This window comes from Balaenoptera borealis (assembly GCF_965194805.1).
Source record: "Balaenoptera borealis genome assembly, chromosome: 16".
NCBI lineage: Eukaryota > Metazoa > Chordata > Mammalia > Artiodactyla > Balaenopteridae > Balaenoptera > Balaenoptera borealis.
The window spans coordinates 50,669,562-50,686,753 of record NC_138872.1 but is presented as its reverse complement, the minus strand read 5'-3'; the positions used below and the strand labels follow the sequence as shown (position 1 = coordinate 50,686,753).

Below are 17,192 nucleotides of genomic sequence, written 5' to 3'. Positions count from 1 at the left end.
ACACTCCCATTTACCATTGCAACAAAAAGAATAAAATACCTAGGAATAAACCTACCTAAGGAGACAAAAGACCTGTATGCAGAAAATTGTAAGACACTGATGAAAGAAATTAAAGATGATACAAACAGATGGAGAGATATACCACGTTCTTGGATTGGAAAAATCAACACTGTGAAAATGACTATACTACCCAAAGCAATCTACAGATTCAATGCAATCGCTATCAAACTACCAATGGCATTTTTCACGGAACCAGAACAACAACTTTCACAATTTGTATGGAAACACAAAAGACCCCAAATAGCCAAAGCAATCTTGAGAAAGAAAAACGGAGCTGGAGGAATCAGGCTCCCAGACTTCAGACTATACTACAAAGCTACAGTAATCAAGACAGTATGGTACTGGCACAAAAACAGAAATATAGATGAATGGAACAGGATAGAAAGCCCAGAGATAAACCCACGCACATATGGTCACCATATTTTTGACAAAGGAGGCAAGAATATACAGTTGAGAAAAGATAGCCTCTTCAATAAGTGGTGCTGGGAAAACGGGACAGCTACATGTAAAAGAATGAAATTAGAACACTCCCTAACACCATACACAAAAATAAACTCAAAATGGATTAAAGACCTACATGTAAGGCCAGACACTATAAAACTCTTAGAGGAAAACATAGGTGGAACACTTTATGACATAAATCACAGCAAGATCCTTTTTGACCCACCTCCTAGAGAAATGGAAATAAAAACAAAAGTAAACAAATGGGACCTAATGAAACTTAAAAGCTTTTGCACAGCAAAGGAAACCATAAACAAGACGAAAAGACAACCCTCAGAATGGGAGAAAATATTTGCAAATGAAGCAACAGACAAAGGATTAATCTCCAAAATTTACAAGCAGCTCACGCAGCTCAATATAAAAAAAAAAAACCGAATCCAAAAATGGGCAGAAGACCTAAATAGACATTTCTCCAAAGGAGATATACAGATTGCTAACAAACACATGAAAGGATGCTCAACATCACTAATCATTAGAGAAATGCAAATCAGAACTACAATGAGGTATCACCTCACGCCAGTCAGAATGGCCATCATCAAAAAATCTACAAACAATGAATGCTGGAGAGGGTGTGGAGAAAAGGGAACCCTCTTGCACTGTTGGTGGGAATGTAAATTGATACAGCCACTATGGAGAACAGTATGGACGTTCCTTAAAAAACTAAAAATAGAACTACCATACGACCCAGCAACCCCACTACTGGGCATATACCCTGAGAAAACCATAATTCAAAAAGAGTCATGTACCACAATGTTCATTGCAGCTCTATTTACAATAGCCAGGACATGGAAGCAACTTAAGCGTCCATCCACAGATGAATGGATAAAGAAGATGTGGCACATATATACAACAGAATATTACTCAGCCATAAAAAGAAATGAAATTGAGTTATTTGTAGTGAGGTGGATGGACCTAGAGTCTGTCATACAGAGTGAAGTAAGTCAGAAAGAGAAAAACAAATACCATATGCTAACACACATATATGGAATCTAAAGAAAAAAAAAATGGTTCTGAAGAACCTAGGGGCAGGACAGGAATAAAGACACAGACGTAGAGAATGGACTTGAGGACACGGGGAGGGGGAAGGGTAAGCTGGGACGAAGTGAGAGAGTGGCATGGACATATATACACTACCAAATGTAAAATAGATAGCTAGTGGGAAGCAGCCGCATAGCACAGGGAGATCAGCTCTGTACTTTGTGACCACCTAGAGAGGTGGGATAGGGAGGGTGGGAGGGAGACCCAAGAGGGAGGAGATATGGGGATATATGTATATATATAGCTGATTCACTTTGTTATAGAGCAGAAAGTAACACACCATAGTAAAGCAATTATACTCCAATAAAGATGTTAAAAAAAAGAAAACTTAATACTCTAAATTTTCATTGAGCAGAATTGCAGCTAAAATCAGCAGTTTTCATTGAGATTTGCATCTTTGCTATGGCTGGAGCAGGTCATTTTCATTTTTTTTTTTTTTTTGGCTGCGCCGCGCAGCTTGTGGGATTTTAGCTCCCCAACCAGGGACTGAACCCATGCCCTCAGCAGTGAAAGCGCCAAGTCCTAACCACTGGACCACCAGGGAATTCCCTGGAGCAGGTCATTTTTATGTGAAATGGAGGAGATGCAACATAAAAGGAGGTTCTGGAGAATCTGGGCATGAAGACGAGCCTCTGGGCCCTCAGAGGCGGCACGAGGATGTGCTTTCCTGTCCGTACCTGGGCAACCGCCATGTAACCTGCAGGCTGCAGACAGCGGCCTCAAGTCCCTTCTCGCTAATCAGAAGGGGCTTGGTTGCTAACCACCTGTGCTGCCCACAGCTCTGTGCTCACACCTGCTGCACACCCCATGGGGCCCCGATGCTCCTTGTGTGCAGACCGTCCCTGTCTTGTTAACACAAAAAAAAAGCCATAGCTAAGATGGAGAAAATAGAAGCCCACAGGACCTACCATTTCGGGGTCAGAATTCAGCAGGACCAGGAGCCACAGCCATGCTGTGATTGAGGGATACCATGAGAAAACACTGTCTTCACATAACTGGCAGTTTTGTCTGAGATCCTGCCGTAAGGTCACCTGGAATATTATGAAAGCTTCGGGCCAATAAATTTGACAACATAGGTGAAATGGACAAATTCCTTGACAAGTGCAGCTTACCAAAACTGAGACAGAAGGAAACAGGAAATCGAAAGGGCTCCATATCTGGTAAATAAATTGAATCTGTAATCAAAAACCATTCCAGAAAGAAAGTGTAGGCCCAGTGAAATCAAACATTTGAAATAAAACATTTGAAACACCAGTGAAATCAAACATTTAAAGAGGAAATAATAGCAATCCCACACGAACTCTTGGAAAATAGCAGAGGCAGGGACACTTCCCAAATTGTTTTCTGTGACCAGCATAAGAGTGATACCAAAACCTGATGAGGACAGGACAAAAAGGAAAACAGAAACCAGTGTCCCTCACGAACAAAGACATAGAAACCCTTAGCAAAATATTGGCAAATCAAACTCGGCAATAAAAGAGGCATGGTTATCTCAGGAATGCAAGATTGGTTTAATATTTGAAAATCAATTAATGCAATTCACTATACAACAGAATAAAACTGAAGAACGATTTTTTCTCCTCAACAGATGTAAAAAGTACACGATACAATGCAGTACCCACTCAAGGGCGTGTTAGATGAGGCTTCCTCAGTGGTGATAGAACGAGAGCATTCATGTGTGATTAGAAACAGGCCTGTTGTCTGTTTTTGCTGCTGCTCTTCAACACTATATTGGAAGTCCTAGTGCAATAAAAGAAGAAAAAGCCATAAAGATTCCCAAAAAAGAAATGAAACTTACTCACAGACATGATTGTACATGTATAAAACCCAGTGGAATCTTAAAAAGCAACTACTAAAGTGAATACATTAATTTAGCAGGGTTGCAGGATACAAGGTTAATGTGAAAAATAAACTGTACATCATATAGTATTACAAAGTCATTAGAGGGGACTTCCCTGGTGGCACAGTGGTTAAGAATCCGCCTGCCAATGCAGGGGACACGGGTTCGAGCCCTGTTCCGGGAAGATCCCACATGCTGCAGAGCAACTAAGCCCGCATGCCACAACTACTGAGCCTGCTCTCTAGAGCCCGCGAGCCACAACTACTGAGCCCACGTGCCACAACTACTGAAGCCCACGTGCCTAGAGCCTGCGCAGCAACGAAGAGTAGCCCCCGCTCGCCACAGCTAGAGAAAGCCCATGCACAGCAACAAAGACCCAACACAGCCATAAATAAATAAATAAATAAAGATGTCTTTTTTTCACCCAGATTTATATGTAGACTCAAGGTAATTCCTGTCAAATTCCCAGCGGGCTTTTTGGGAAAAGTGACATGTTGATTCTAAAATTTACATAGAAATAAAAAGAAATTTGAAAAAGAACAAAGTTGGAGGACTTATACTTCCTGATTTTAGAGCTTAATTTAAAACTGAAGTATGGGGACTTCCCTGGTGGTCCAGTGGATAAAACTCCGTGCTCCCAATGCAGGGGGCCCTGGTTCAATCCCTGGTCAGGGAACTAGATCCCACATGCCACAACTAAGGAGCCTTTGTGCCGCAACTAAGGAGCTGGTGAGCCACAACTAAGGAGCCCACCTGCCACAACTAAGACCCAGTGCAACCAAATAAGTATTAAAAAAAAACAACTGAAGTATGGTATTGATCTAAACTGGAAAAATAGATCAGTGGAAGAGAAGAGAGTCCAGAGATAGACCCACACCTCTGCTGTCAACTGATATTCAACCAAGGTACCAAGTCAAGTCAATGGGAAAATGAAAGTCATTTTTTACAAATAGTGCTAAAATAATTGGAAATCTGTATAGAAGAATAAAATGAGCTTTGAGTGCTCTTTCACCTATACCGAAGTAAATTGGTATAGATGTAAATGAAGTAAATTGGTAAATTTTGGTAAATTGGTAAATTTTCATCTGTACCAAAGTAAATTGGTAAAGTAAAATGAAGTAAATCATGGACCTAAACATAAAAGCAAAACCAAAAAGTCCTTAGAAGAAAACATAAAAGAATATCTCCCAGAAACAGACCCGCACAGATGCAGTTGATTGATTTTCAACCAAGGCAATAAGCCAAATCAGTGGGGCAAGAAAAAATAATTTTTTTTAACAAACCTAAAAAGTAGAATCATAAAATTTTTTGAAGATAGCATAGACAGTTACCTTGGGGTAGACAGAGATTTCTTGGACAGGGCACAAAAAGCACTAACCATTAAAGAAAAATATTGATAAATTATACTTCACTGATATTAAATTTCTCCATCTTCAAAATACACCATTACGAAAATGAATAGGCAAGCCCTGCCTGGGAAACACCTGCAGTGTACAAGTCCAGCTGAAATCTAACATTCGGAACCTGCAGATCACAGTAGGAAGGTGGGTGCAGGACCTGAACATACTTCACCCTCGAAGGGATGGGAACGGCGATGAGGACGTGAAAACTGTGGGGCGGCATTTTGCACCCAGGAGGGGCTGGGTGTAAAGCACTATCAGCGCCCCAGGTCGGAGGGTCTGCGGGCCATGGGATTCCTGGTGGGAGTGTCACTTGGCTCGTAGGGGGTGCGGTGGTGCAGCCTTGCTCAGCAGCCATAGGCCAGTTTCCTACAAGGCAAGACATGGCCCCGCCTGTGAGCCCGCCTTCCGCTGCCAGGAAAGGAAACCTGTCCACACGTGTCTACAGCAGCCCTGCTCGTCATGACCGCAGACCTGGGCACCAGCCCAGTGTCCATCGACGGATGGGCAGCCTGTGGTGCATCCACACAAGGGACAGCGCTCAGCTGGGAGAGGGAACCAACCCCCCGGGGCAGTGATGCAGACAGACCCGAAGTCCCTGGAGGAGCACAGCCAGCCTGAGCCCAGGGCCACGGGCCACCAGCCCCTACAAGTGTGAAACCCCGGGGGCAGGCGGAGGCAGAGGCGGCCCCCTGGCCAGTGCATGTGGAATTGCCTGGCAAGTGGTCATGAAGAATGTTCTGTGGGATGGAAGCCTGTGTCCTGTTTTGGGTGGATTCCTGATTGTGTACAATTGTCAGACACATTGAACTGGACATTTCATCTGTGTGCGTTCTGTTTCATGTGAATTGTAGCTCAACCCTTTGACTTAAGAGGCCATGTGAGTTTGCTTTTTCACGCAAGGATCCCTGTGAGATGCAACCCCATTAAAGCCACAGACCTTGGAGATTAGGGGGTCACAGCTCACCGCAGCCCTTGGGCCTCGCCCTAGAGCCCGCCGTCGAGAGTGAGCCACACCCCTTTCCGTCCAGATGGCACACATTTCTGCCTGAGCTTGCTGGCAGCGAGTCCAGGTGTGGTGACGGCCCTCTGTGTCCGCCTCCGAGCAACGCCGTCGCTGCTGTAGCGTCTGCGCTGGGCCCACAGCTCCCACTTCCCTCGCTGGCTGGGGAAGGAGGATTCCTGGAACCCAGCGAGTCTGCACTTGGGTCTGCGTGCTTTCCCTGGAGGCCCAGGACTGCTCTGAGTAGGTGAAGCAGGTCATCTGAAGCAGTTTCCGTGTTGCCGTGTGGGGTCCCAGAGATGCTCCGGCCCCACGGTGGCAGCAGCAGCGCTGAAAGGTGAGCGAGTGAGACGAGACACCAGACCCGTTAGCAAATAAGAGCAGGAGCTCGGTAGGAAAGAGCCTTCAGGTCGGGGCCTCTCTGGAAGTCAGTTCCTACAGTAAAATCTTATTAACATAATGAAATAAACATTGGAATGTGACTCACCCCCAAGACCAAGTCAAGCGGGTATCGCTGCCACTTCCTTGACAAGCCTGCCGGGTCCTGGGATCACCACTCCAAAATGAGAGCAGTTATTCTAATTTGCTTTATTGCATTAGTGTGGGCTGCTCTGTCCTCCTTCCCATGGTGCCGCTGGTGGAGGCATCCTGGGAACCTCTGGGGAGCGCCGTCCACGGGCTCTGACCTCTGCCCAGCTGCACACCCCTCACGGCTGCCCCCTGCCCAGCGGCTCAGCGCCCTCTTTGTGCTATCTCTTGGCCACTTGTCTCTGACCAGCCTCGGCGGGAGGACAGTCATACCCAGGCCTGCAATAGCTGTGAGGACCCGAAACTGTCCCCTCCACCCGCTCCACGGCCCCTGCAGGTCTGGGCAGTTTTCACAAGCTCTCGGGGTTTGGGGAGGGGGCACAACAAGACCCCCCACCAACAGCATCCACGATTTCTCTCCCTCCTTGCACATTCGGCTCAGAGGTTCCCCCATAGCTGATGCGGTGCCTGCCATCTGCGTAGATGCACTGCACTGGTGAATTCAGAGGGTGGATTTCCATCTAATCATACCCTGGAGTCTGAAGGTGCAGACACTGCCCCAGACCTGGAGAGAAGGGGCTAGGTGGCAACCCTGTGTAGTCTGGGGCCCCTTCAGATGTGGAGACAGGTCAGTCCTGAGAGACCCCAGGCCAGCCTGTGCGCACTCAGGTGAGATCTGGGCGCTAAGCCATGAGCCTCACACACTGCGGTCGTCCACCTGCTCACAGAGCACGTGGGTCCCGTGGGTCCAGCTCAGCTCCCAGGGGAGATGCAGAGTGCTGCCGGGTCTGAGCAGAACCAAGGCGTCCCGACCCCCACCCCCCATGGCTGTGAGCACATCCCAGACCAGCAGGCCTGCTCCAGGGAGGGAACGGCCCCTCTTCCCCTACCTGCAAACCCAGGTTGAGGATGCTTCTCCTTTGTGGGAAAGGAGCAGGTGTAGGACTGATCGCCCGTGTCTGCAGATGGAGAAAAGGATTTCCAGAGAGACAGAGACTCTGACGGTGAGAGAACGGGGTGCAGTGTACGTGCAAAATGGGGGCACTGCCGAGGGAGCTCTCTGTGCTGGCTCAGACCCGAGGGCCGTCTCCCCTCCCCCGGCTGCAGGCCTGGGAGCCCCCCACCCAGTTAGGTGTGATGGGACTTGTGCAGCGTCACAGAAATTGATGTTCTTTCTGTGGCAAAAGGCCTTGCTTTTTCCCATTTCCAAATGGGAGATTTTAAGGAGCATGTTCTTGGACCCGTGAGCTTTAGAGAGGAGCCCCTGTGCATTCCCCGGGCGCCTGCCCCACCCGCTGCCCATAAGGCCTGAGGTCTCCTCGGTCGCCCCAGAATATTCCAGCATCCTGGCACTCACCCTTTCCCCAGGGAGAGCAGAGGTTGTATGGACAGCTGGAGGTCACTCGGTGTGTTACTGGTCTGTCTGTGCCATTTTTTTGGAATTAATTTTGGGCTGAAAAAGGCTCAAAGAAGGCTTTGTTCCTTTGACACTTACTCTGGAAGAAAAAAAAATCCGTGGAAAATCTGACATCTGCATTGTAGAGAGAAATCAATAGATGGGGAGGAATATAATTATCCTCCACTCCCAAAAGAATGTTTCAGATTTTTAAGTGTCTCATACCAGCTTAGAATTTGAATGACATTTTAATTATTTTGTTTTTTTTCTTCTTTGCCTGGTTTGAATCTCCGAAGAGTGCCTCTCGGATTCCAAGGGATGTAGGGAGCAGAGCCTGCACTCACGGGGAGTGAAGTGTGACAGTGGCTGTGTTTTCCTGCCGAACGAGCAGGCACGTTGCCACAGAAACCAGCGGTTCATCCGCACCGGCAGGACACGATAGGCTTTCTGAAGCGCTGTTTCTGTACAGATGCGACCGTGTATGGCAGAGTTCACACTGGAAGTTGTCTCCGGCACTTCTGTGATCTAAGCAAACCCAGTTTCTAGAGACTTGACTAACCGCTTCTCAAGGTGACTAGTTCTGTGAGTCTGTAGACAGAGCAAGCGGGTCCTCGGAGCGCGGCTCCACGTCCGCTACACGAGCTCCCCTGACGTGGGGTCGGCCCCACTGCAGGGCGCCAGGCCCCGGAGAGGTGGGTGCGGAACAGCCACCGGGTGTGGATGGCACCCAGGACAGCTGAGAATTGTGGCCTCCGTGGGACATATTTGTAAACTCTCTGCTGGGCTGCACAGCTAGCTCATGCCTGGCCCATGTGCTTGGCCAGGACACGGTCACTCGGTCTCACTGTGGAAGCTGCCGGCATGGCCGCCACGTGGGCTCTAGCTTCCCTGTTGTTTCTTGTCCCTGCTCCTTCGGGTGTCGCTGCGTCTGTGCCACCCACAGGGGCCCGGGCCAGGTGTCAGCTGCCCCCTCGGCCCATCCTGTGGGCTCCACGGTCCAGGCAAGTCCAGGGTGGGACACGTCTTACACCCTGGGCAGCCATCCTGCCTTGCTGGCAGCGTGGCCGTCAGAGGACATGTTGACTCACACTGTCCTACCCCTGGCTCAGAGCCCTCAACTGCCCCGAAGTTCTTCCCCTATGGGAAGGTCAGTTTTATGTGCGAGTCTGGCTACGCTGCCACCCCAGGTATTCAACCAAAGCCCAGTTCGACGTGACTGCCAGGCTGTTTTGCAGACGTGATTGAAGTCCATGGTGGGTTGGCTCCAGTGAGGAAGGGTGCCCGGGACAGGCTGGGCAGGTGCAAGGATGGGCTGAGGGGACTTGCCCCCAAGCAGCTGCAGCTGCAGAGACCACCAGCCAAGAGAGCCAGGCCGCCATCCAGGCTGCTTTCTTGGCGATACAGTTTCTCACCTTCCAGTCCAGCTGTCATGTGAGACAGACGTTAGGGCTGAATCTGTGCATCCAGCAACGGTTTTACTCCCGTTGGTGAGCAGTTTGCTTCTGACCGTGAAGGGATCGCGTGGAGCTGTGATTCCCAAGGGCAAGTGAACGGGGGAGTGCAGCAGGCAGTGAGCTGACTGTCCTCCTGGCCACTGTGGACTGGCCATGCTGGCCGCTGCCCGGCAGGGAGACTGGCAGGGCTGCAGACAAGCTCGCCCACAGGCTGCACGGCGGAGGCCCTCTCTCCGCAGCCACTTTCCCAGCAGACTGGGCAGCACGGGAGTTCCCTGGAGCCCCTCCTGAGCCTGAGCACCGGGGTCTCCCATGTGCTGTGGTCTGAGCACTGGGGTCTCCTATGTGCTGTGGCCTGAGTACTGGGTTCTCCCTTGTACTGTGGCCTAAGCATGGGGTCTCCCGCATGCTGTGGTGGGCGGATATTCTCACCGAGGCCACCAGAGCTCCTGAATCATCGTCACCTTAGCAGTTGGGACATTGTCCCTCCCACGTCTTCCTTGGCATCTAAGTCAGGTTGTGCTCGTGTGCTTTGCGAATTTGCCCTTTTCTAAAGCCTCACAGGTGCATTACTATGGTGATGCTCAGAGTCTAAAAACTGAGTTTTAAAGAAACACAGGAGGAACTGACTTTATAAAAAGGAAAGAGTGGGATTTCCCTGGTGGCGCAGTGGTTAAGAATCCGCCTGCCAACGCAGGGGGACACGGGTTCGAGCCCTGGTCCAGGAAGATCCCACATGCCACAGAGCAACTAAGCCCGTGCACCACAGCTACTGAGCCTGCGCTCTAGAGCCCATAAGCGACAGCTACTGAGCCCACATGCCACAACTACTGAAGCCTGCACGCCTAGAGCCTGTTCTCCGCAAGAAGAGAAGCCGCTGCAATGAGAAGCCCGCGCACCACAATGAAGAGTAGCCCCTGCTCTCCGCAACTAGAAAAAGCCCGCGCGCAGCAACAAAGATCCAACACAGCCAAAAATAAATAAATTAATCAATCAATTAATTAATTAATTTTTTTTTTTTTTAAAGCGTTTCTTTTTCCCTGTGTTTGCTACTTTTAGTCCTCAGAAACCCTAAACATGTCTTTCCTGGACTTTGTTCAGATTTTCCCTTTCATGTCGCTTCAGGCATCACATGAGGTCCGCCACTCCCGCAGGTCCATCCGGAGGTGGCTCACATTCCTCTCTGTCTCCTCGGCAGGGCCTGATCAAGATCCGGGGGGACCAGTGCTGGCGGGACCTCACCTGCATGGACTTCCACTACGAGGTGAGCGGCGCGGCCGTGCAGCGATGTGGGGGCACAGGTGCAGGCTGGGATCGTTTCCCTGTGAATCACCCCGAGGGTGTTTGGCTTCGTGGTGTCAGCTCATCTGCATTTGCCCCGCGTGCCTGTCACTACCTGTTTTCCTCACGTGGGGCCCTGCGTTCCTGCTGGGTCTGGGGCGCCACCTGTCAAGCAGGGTGTCTTCTTCCTCGTTTCCTTCCCCGGGACAGCGGGCAGCAGTCTCTTCCCTACTGGGATCCCACTTGGGCTCCTGGAGAGGCCCTGCGGGAGGGAGGGCCCCTTGCAGACGCTTCTCTCCTGCCTGTGTCCTGAACCCGCTGGGAGCCGGAGCGAGGAGGCCAACGCTGCACCCCGACAACTGCCTCAGCCGCCCCGTCACGCCAGTGACCGTGACAGGGAGCCCTGCCCCATGCCTGCCTCATCCACTTGCCTGTGTCAGCCACTTCTGGGTTCCAGGGTGGAGGTCTGGGGACTCAGCCCAGCAGAAATCCCAGGAGGGGCAAAACAAGGGCCAAAGGTCTCATGGGCAGGAGACCCCACCCATCCCTGGCCACCGGGGTCCCAACCCACTGGTGCCTGGCTCTCCCACCTGGGCGTCTCCAGCACTGGGGGTCGGTGCGGGGCAGGGGGACGAACAGGAGATCCTTCGGGAGTGCTTCTGCTCTGAGTCTGCGTTCCCTGCTGGCTGCCACCCAGGCCCTCTCAGCCCCCGGGGAGCGAAGAAGGTCCCCCGGTGGGTGGGGAACCTCGGCTGGTCTGTGAAGGGGTGGGAACAGAGAAGGAAGGTCTAGCCGGCTCGCCTCCCACCTGGAGTGGCTGGTGGGCGCTGGCATGCAGTGTACGCAGTGGGCTCCTGCCAGCCTCTGGCGGGGGGGCAGTGCAGGGAATCCCTGGCTCCCCGTTCCCTCTGTCTGGTGGGCGTAACCTGTGTTGATGAGCGGCAACGTCGGGGGCGGGTGAGGGGGGCTCCCCTCGAGGCCTCGCTCCCCCCAGCTGCCTGTGGCTGTAGGTAACGTGGGGCCTTCAGCCCTGAAGAGCGTGCAGGGTCACATGTCCCTCTGCCGCCCGAGGCTGGGCCGCCTCCAGAGCTGGGTCCTGAGATGTGACAGAGGGGCTGCTCCTGTGCTCAATCACCGTTCCCAGTGCTGCGCACGGTGTGGCCCGTCCACAGCACACACCTGTCCAGGGGCCACGGCGCCTTCTGGCAGCCTCGCTCTCACGTGCACACATCCACATACACTCGCATATACATGCGTGTACACACCGTATCCAGGAAACGCTCTGTTGTTTAAAAAAGCTGAAACATTTGGAACTGATTTGATGCTGCCTTTTTGTGTTGTTAGTGAAATTGCTGCTAACCACCAGAATATCTCCAGTTTTAGGACTGTGGTGGTTTCATTCCACTCAGGCATTAACCGTCATGTGGTGAATCTGGCGTCAGGAAACGCAGGCCTTTGAGCGGAAAGGGCCCCGACAGTTCTGCTCCCCCAACCCCGTGTCTCCCCAGGGCCCCGCCCCCACTGAGCCCCCCACCCCCCAGCCCTGCACACCCTTCCCCAAAGGGGCTGCCTCTCTCTGTCTGATCGCCCTCCACATTCACAAGGTGGGAACCTCTGCAGCCAAGACAGAGTGAGAACACAGTTAAACGCAGTTTTATGAGCCAGACCAGCAGGGATGTGGGGCAGGGAGACAGCAATGCCCATACCAGGTTTCTAACACCCGTCTCCAACCAGAGGGACCAGGTTCCTGGAGAAGCGGCTGCCCCTGGGCTGGAGCAGGAAGGGGCTCAGGTGACCCTGAGCATCTTTAGAGCCAGATAACAGGGAGACGCTCAGGGTGGTTACAGCCCAGCAAGTACAACAGCCCACGTGTCCACACCCATGTGGGTGCGAGTGGAGAGGAGCGACCCTGTCCTCACAGCAGACACGGCGCCCTTCACGGACTCACTCTCCACAGACGGCAGAGGCACAGTTAGCCTTATGGTGGGTGCTGCGGGTCCACCGGGTCTCGGGCTGCCGCGGCCTGGTGTCCCGCCCCAGCCAGCTCAGCGTGGAGGGCCACCTGCACACAGTACTCGTCACCTATGCTGGCTGTCCACACCGGGGCCACCCCAACCCCACACAGTGTCAGTACAGCTGGCCCTTCTGAGCATGGACGGCCGCGTGAGCGGGGAAGACAGGGCCTGTGGTTGGAGGCGCAGGGCCCATCAGCTGGGCCCTAGGCGGCCAGCACCACGGCTGAGTCAACACGTGGGCCTCAGGGACCTGCTGTGCCCTCCCACCCCGCACACGTGTGGAGGCCGTTCCCAGGAACACACACGTGGGGCCGGGACCTGCTCCCCCAGCCTCCACTGTCCTCCAAGAGGAAATCCACCATGTGTGAGCGTCCCATGGTCCCGCCTCTGCGCCTGTGCTCTGTCCCCTCGCAGGGGGCTTGCCGGTGCCCATGCTGCTCAGGGCTCTGACCACAGACTCTTCCCCAGCATCTGAGCTCCTGCGTTACCAGGGCCCTCAGGGTCCCCTTGAAGGGGTCAGTGTCAGAATTACAGGAAGCCAGGCTAATAGAGAAGGTTGGGACCCATGGCCCCACCATTCCCCATCCTGGTGACGTGTGAGCTGCTGGAGGGTGGGCCACGCCGCCGGTCTTCCCCGCGCCTCTCCCGGCCAGGGCGGCCCCATGTACCCCCCTTCCCCAAAAGGCCACCAGCGGGCACCACAGAGCAGGGCCAGGGAGGGCAGGTCCCCACCTCCAGGCGCAGCTCATGGGCCTCCTTTCATCCCACAGACGCAGCCGGTGCCCAACCCCGTGGCCTACTTCCTGCACCACTCCCCATGGTGGTTCCACCGCTTCGAGACCCTCAGCAACCACTTCCTGGAGCTCGTGGTGCCCTTCTTCGTCTTCCTCGGACGGCAGATGTGCATCCTCCACGGGGCCCTACAGATCCTGTTCCAGGTGAGCAGCCGCTTGTCAGTTCCCAAGGAAAACCTGAAATTTCCACGTCCTGTTCACCGCGTTTATGGAAGTTTGACCTACAGCATACTCATTGCTCTGCTAGTTTTGCCTCCATCTCTCTGTTCCTCGGTGTCCGGGGCCCATGTGCTGTGCCGCCCCAGATGATGGGTGCGGCAGCAGCAGGAGTGGGGCGTCCCACACCTGGGGGAGCCGCCTGTGGCTTGCTTGGTTGGTTGTTTATTGTGGCCATTTCTACCAAGTTCTCTTGTTTCTTCTTTACTAGGAAGTTCTGTAGGTTTTGTTTGGGGTATTTTTAGTCATGAATGGGTGTTGAAGTTTAGCAAATGGTTTTTTCTCCACCAGTTGTGAGAAGATCACTTTTTTGCCCTTAATTTGTTAGCGTGAATTACATTACCACTGCTAAAATGGAAGCAATTTTACCTTCCTAGGATAAATCAACTCAGTCGGGCTGTGTATACTGTAACATGTTAGTGGGTATAACTTGCTACCATTTTGTTTGGGTTTTTCATGTTGTCAGTGAGTGAAGTTTGTGGTTTTCCATCCACACTGGCCTTGTCTGATTCTGCTCCAGGTTTTACTCTCACCCTCGTAGACAAGACAGAGTTGGTTCTCCTACATCACTGCCTGGCCCGGGCTGGAGGGGTGGTCTTTGTGGCCGCTGACAACCCTTTCGTGGCTGCCAGACAGGCAGGGTCTCTGTTTTTTTCTGGAGGCAGTTGTGTTTTGTTTTGTTTAATATTTACTTATTTATTTATGTTGGCTGTACCAGGTCTTAGTTGCAGCATGCGGGATCTTTTAGTTGCGGCATGCAGGCTTCTAAGTCGCAGCATGCAGGCTTCTAAGTCACGGCATGCGGACTTCTTAGTTGCGGCTTGCAGACTCTTAGTTGCGGCATGCGGACTCTTAGTTGTGGCACGCGGACTTCTTAGTTGCGGCTTGCAGACTCTTAGTTGCGGCTTGCGGACTCTTAGTTGCGGCTTGCAGACTTAGTTGCAGCATGCATGCAGGATCTAGTTCCCCGATCAGGGATCGAACCCAGGCCCCATGCATTGGGAGCGCAGAGTCATACCCACTGGACCACCAGAGAAGTCCCTGGAGGCAATTTTAATGGCAGACATTTTCCTGGGAATTTGTCCATTTCATCTGTTTTCAAATGTGTTGGCCAAGGATCAAGTCATAGTAATCTCCTGTTTTGCAGAGTCTGGATTTGTGTCCTTTTCTTCGGTGTTGCCTCTGTGACAGCACAGAGCAGGATTCTTTTTCCAACGAGGCTCATTCTCTTTAAGTATCGTGTATCTCAGCTGGTACATTTGTATTTTATTTTATTTCCACATCTTTGTGTATTCTTTTTGCCCTTTTTAGCTTTCTTTTGAGGTTTTTCTCGTTCCATTATTCCCCCTTTCCTAATTAGCAAGTTATACACTCTGTTTCTTTCAGGCAAGTACACACTTAACTAACTGAAAGTCTAAATTTAATCCCTGTCCTCACTGCCCTTACGGCCCTGTGGCCTCGAAATGCTTTGATTGTCTCCCCCTACCTGCTCACCTGCTTTTGCTGCCAGTATTTTAAGTTGTATTTTGTTTTGTTTTTAATTAATAGACTTTTAAAGAACAATTTTAGATTCACAGAAAAACTGAGCAGAGAGTATAGAGTTCCCATATCCCCCCGCCCACAGTTTCCCCATCAGGAACATCTTGCATTAGTTAGTGTGATACATTTATTAGAACTAAGGAACCAATATTGATACTTTATTGTTAACTAAAGTCCACAGCTTACATTGGGGTTCACTCTTGGTGTTGTGCATTCTATGGGTTTGGACAAATGTAAAATGACATGTATCCATCATAGTATCATACAGACTCATTTCACTGCCCTAAAAATCCTCTGTGCTCCCTGGATTCATCCTTCTCCCGCCCCTAACCCCTGGCAACCACTGATCCTTTCACTGTCTCCATAGTTTTGCCTTTTCCAGAACGTCATATAGTTGGAATCATCCAGGATATAGCCTTTTCAGACTGGCTTTTTTCCTTAGTAATATGCATTTGAGGTTCCTCGTGTCTTTCCGTGGGTTGAGAGCGCGTTTTTTATTGCTGAATGATATTCCACTGTCTGGATGCACCACAGTTTATCCGTAAACTATCCGGACTTGGCTGGAGGGCAAAATCCTGGCTGGCGGGTGACCCTTGCTCCCAACAGTCTCCAGTGAGGGACACCCCCAGGAGGTCAGGAGTGCTCTGCACTGTCCCTGCCCCGTGCACACTTCAGCCCAGTGGCTCCATCATCCTGAGGTGTGGGACAAGGCTCCAAACAGAGGCTCAAGCATCCTTGTGTGTGTCCACGAGCGTGGACACTGCCTCATGCTGGACCTTCCTCCATTGTCAAAGGATGCCCAGCCATAGGCTCCCACCTTCCTCTGCTGATGGCGAACATGGGTCCAGTCCCCGAGGCAACTCGGAGGACCTGCCTGGCACACAGTCTCAGCAGGAATCCAGGTCTGCTTAGGCTGTGTGGTCACCATGGTGACCAAGAATCACTCTCAAGGCTGTGGGGCGTTAATTAGTTGCTGCTTCAGCCACTTTTACAAGCCTGGGACCACTGGGACCCTTTCAGGGCTGTAAACTCTACTGGGCCTATAGGGACCCTCCAGACATCCCTCAGGCTGTACTGACCACCTACCACTTTCTCTCCAGATAATCTGAAGCCCACCTTTGGCAAGCAGTAAAGAAAAGCAAATTGTCATATCACTTAAAAAACACATTTGAAGGAAGTTTGATTTACTGTGCAGGTGAAAGGGTTCAGCTACTTGAAAATAGGATTTGGGAAGATATTTACATTGACCTTTGACTCAGCAGCCTCAAAATGCCCTTGTTTGTTCACTTGGCATGAGTCTCGTGGTGCTTCAGGACGAGGACCCGCTAACTGGACGCAGCCCAGCTGAGTCTGTGTCCCAGCCTGGGGCACCGGCGCCTCCACCATGGGGGACTGTGCAGACCGGGGGCGAGCGGGGGGGACTCAGGTATAAGATGGCTCCCAGCAGCTCAGGCCACATGGCTGGGTCTCCACCTGATTCTGGGTCTGGTGCCCGGGTGGACAGCGGTGGCACAGGGACACTGGGCGGGGGAGGGCCAGAACGGGACCTTGAATGGCCTTGCCGCCAACCTGCGGCCCTGGACGTTATTCCCAAAGGCAGGCCATGCACTCGCCTTCTGTCCCCCAAGGCCTTGGGAGCCTCAGTCCAGGTGTGTCCCCAGCGTCATTCTCCCCCACCCACACCATGCCCAGGACAAGGTGGGACATGGCCCAGGGCTGTGGCTCTTCTCTGAGGCCTGGTCTGATGCCCCCCAGGGGCCAGGCCTCAGCTGTCCAGAGAAAAGAGGACAAATGGCCCCCTGGCCCAGCTGCACGTGTCCAGCCTCGCAGGCAGCGTGGGGCGCGCAGGGCAGTCTCATGGGGGCGCGTGGCCCTCTGCAGGCCACAGCGCTGGCCACCCCTGGATTTGCACGTTGCTCCCGTCTCCGCGCCCGCGACCCCGAGGGTCCCTGGTTCTGTTTGTTTCCGTTCGTTCCCCGGGAGAGGGTTGAGGATGTGAGCACACACGCACCTCCTCCCACGCTCAGTTTGCACAGCTGTTCCGGAAGGTTCTGCAAGGCCTCCAGAGGCAGCCTGTTGTCTACTTGGAGAGGCGCACCACCCCCGCTTCAGACCCCCACTCTAATG

The 17,192-nt window shown here is 52.2% G+C and overlaps 1 protein-coding gene and 1 long non-coding RNA gene across 2 annotated transcripts in view; one reads left to right on the top strand and one right to left on the bottom strand.

Moving 5' to 3' along the window:
• LMF1 (lipase maturation factor 1) overlaps positions 1 to 17,192 on the top strand; it is an 81,818-nt gene that overhangs the window by 53,795 nt on the left and 10,831 nt on the right. The window contains exons 5-6 of the mRNA XM_082359594.1: positions 10,419 to 10,484; positions 13,287 to 13,454. Coding sequence (XP_082215720.1) covers positions 10,419 to 10,484; positions 13,287 to 13,454 — 234 coding nt within the window. The remainder of the gene's footprint in view (positions 1 to 10,418; positions 10,485 to 13,286; positions 13,455 to 17,192) is intronic.
• Positions 3,087 to 17,192, bottom strand: part of LOC309613110 — a 34,016-nt gene continuing 19,910 nt past the window's right edge. The window contains exon 2 of the long non-coding RNA XR_014235531.1: positions 3,087 to 6,172. This is a non-coding gene — a long non-coding RNA (uncharacterized lncRNA). The remainder of the gene's footprint in view (positions 6,173 to 17,192) is intronic.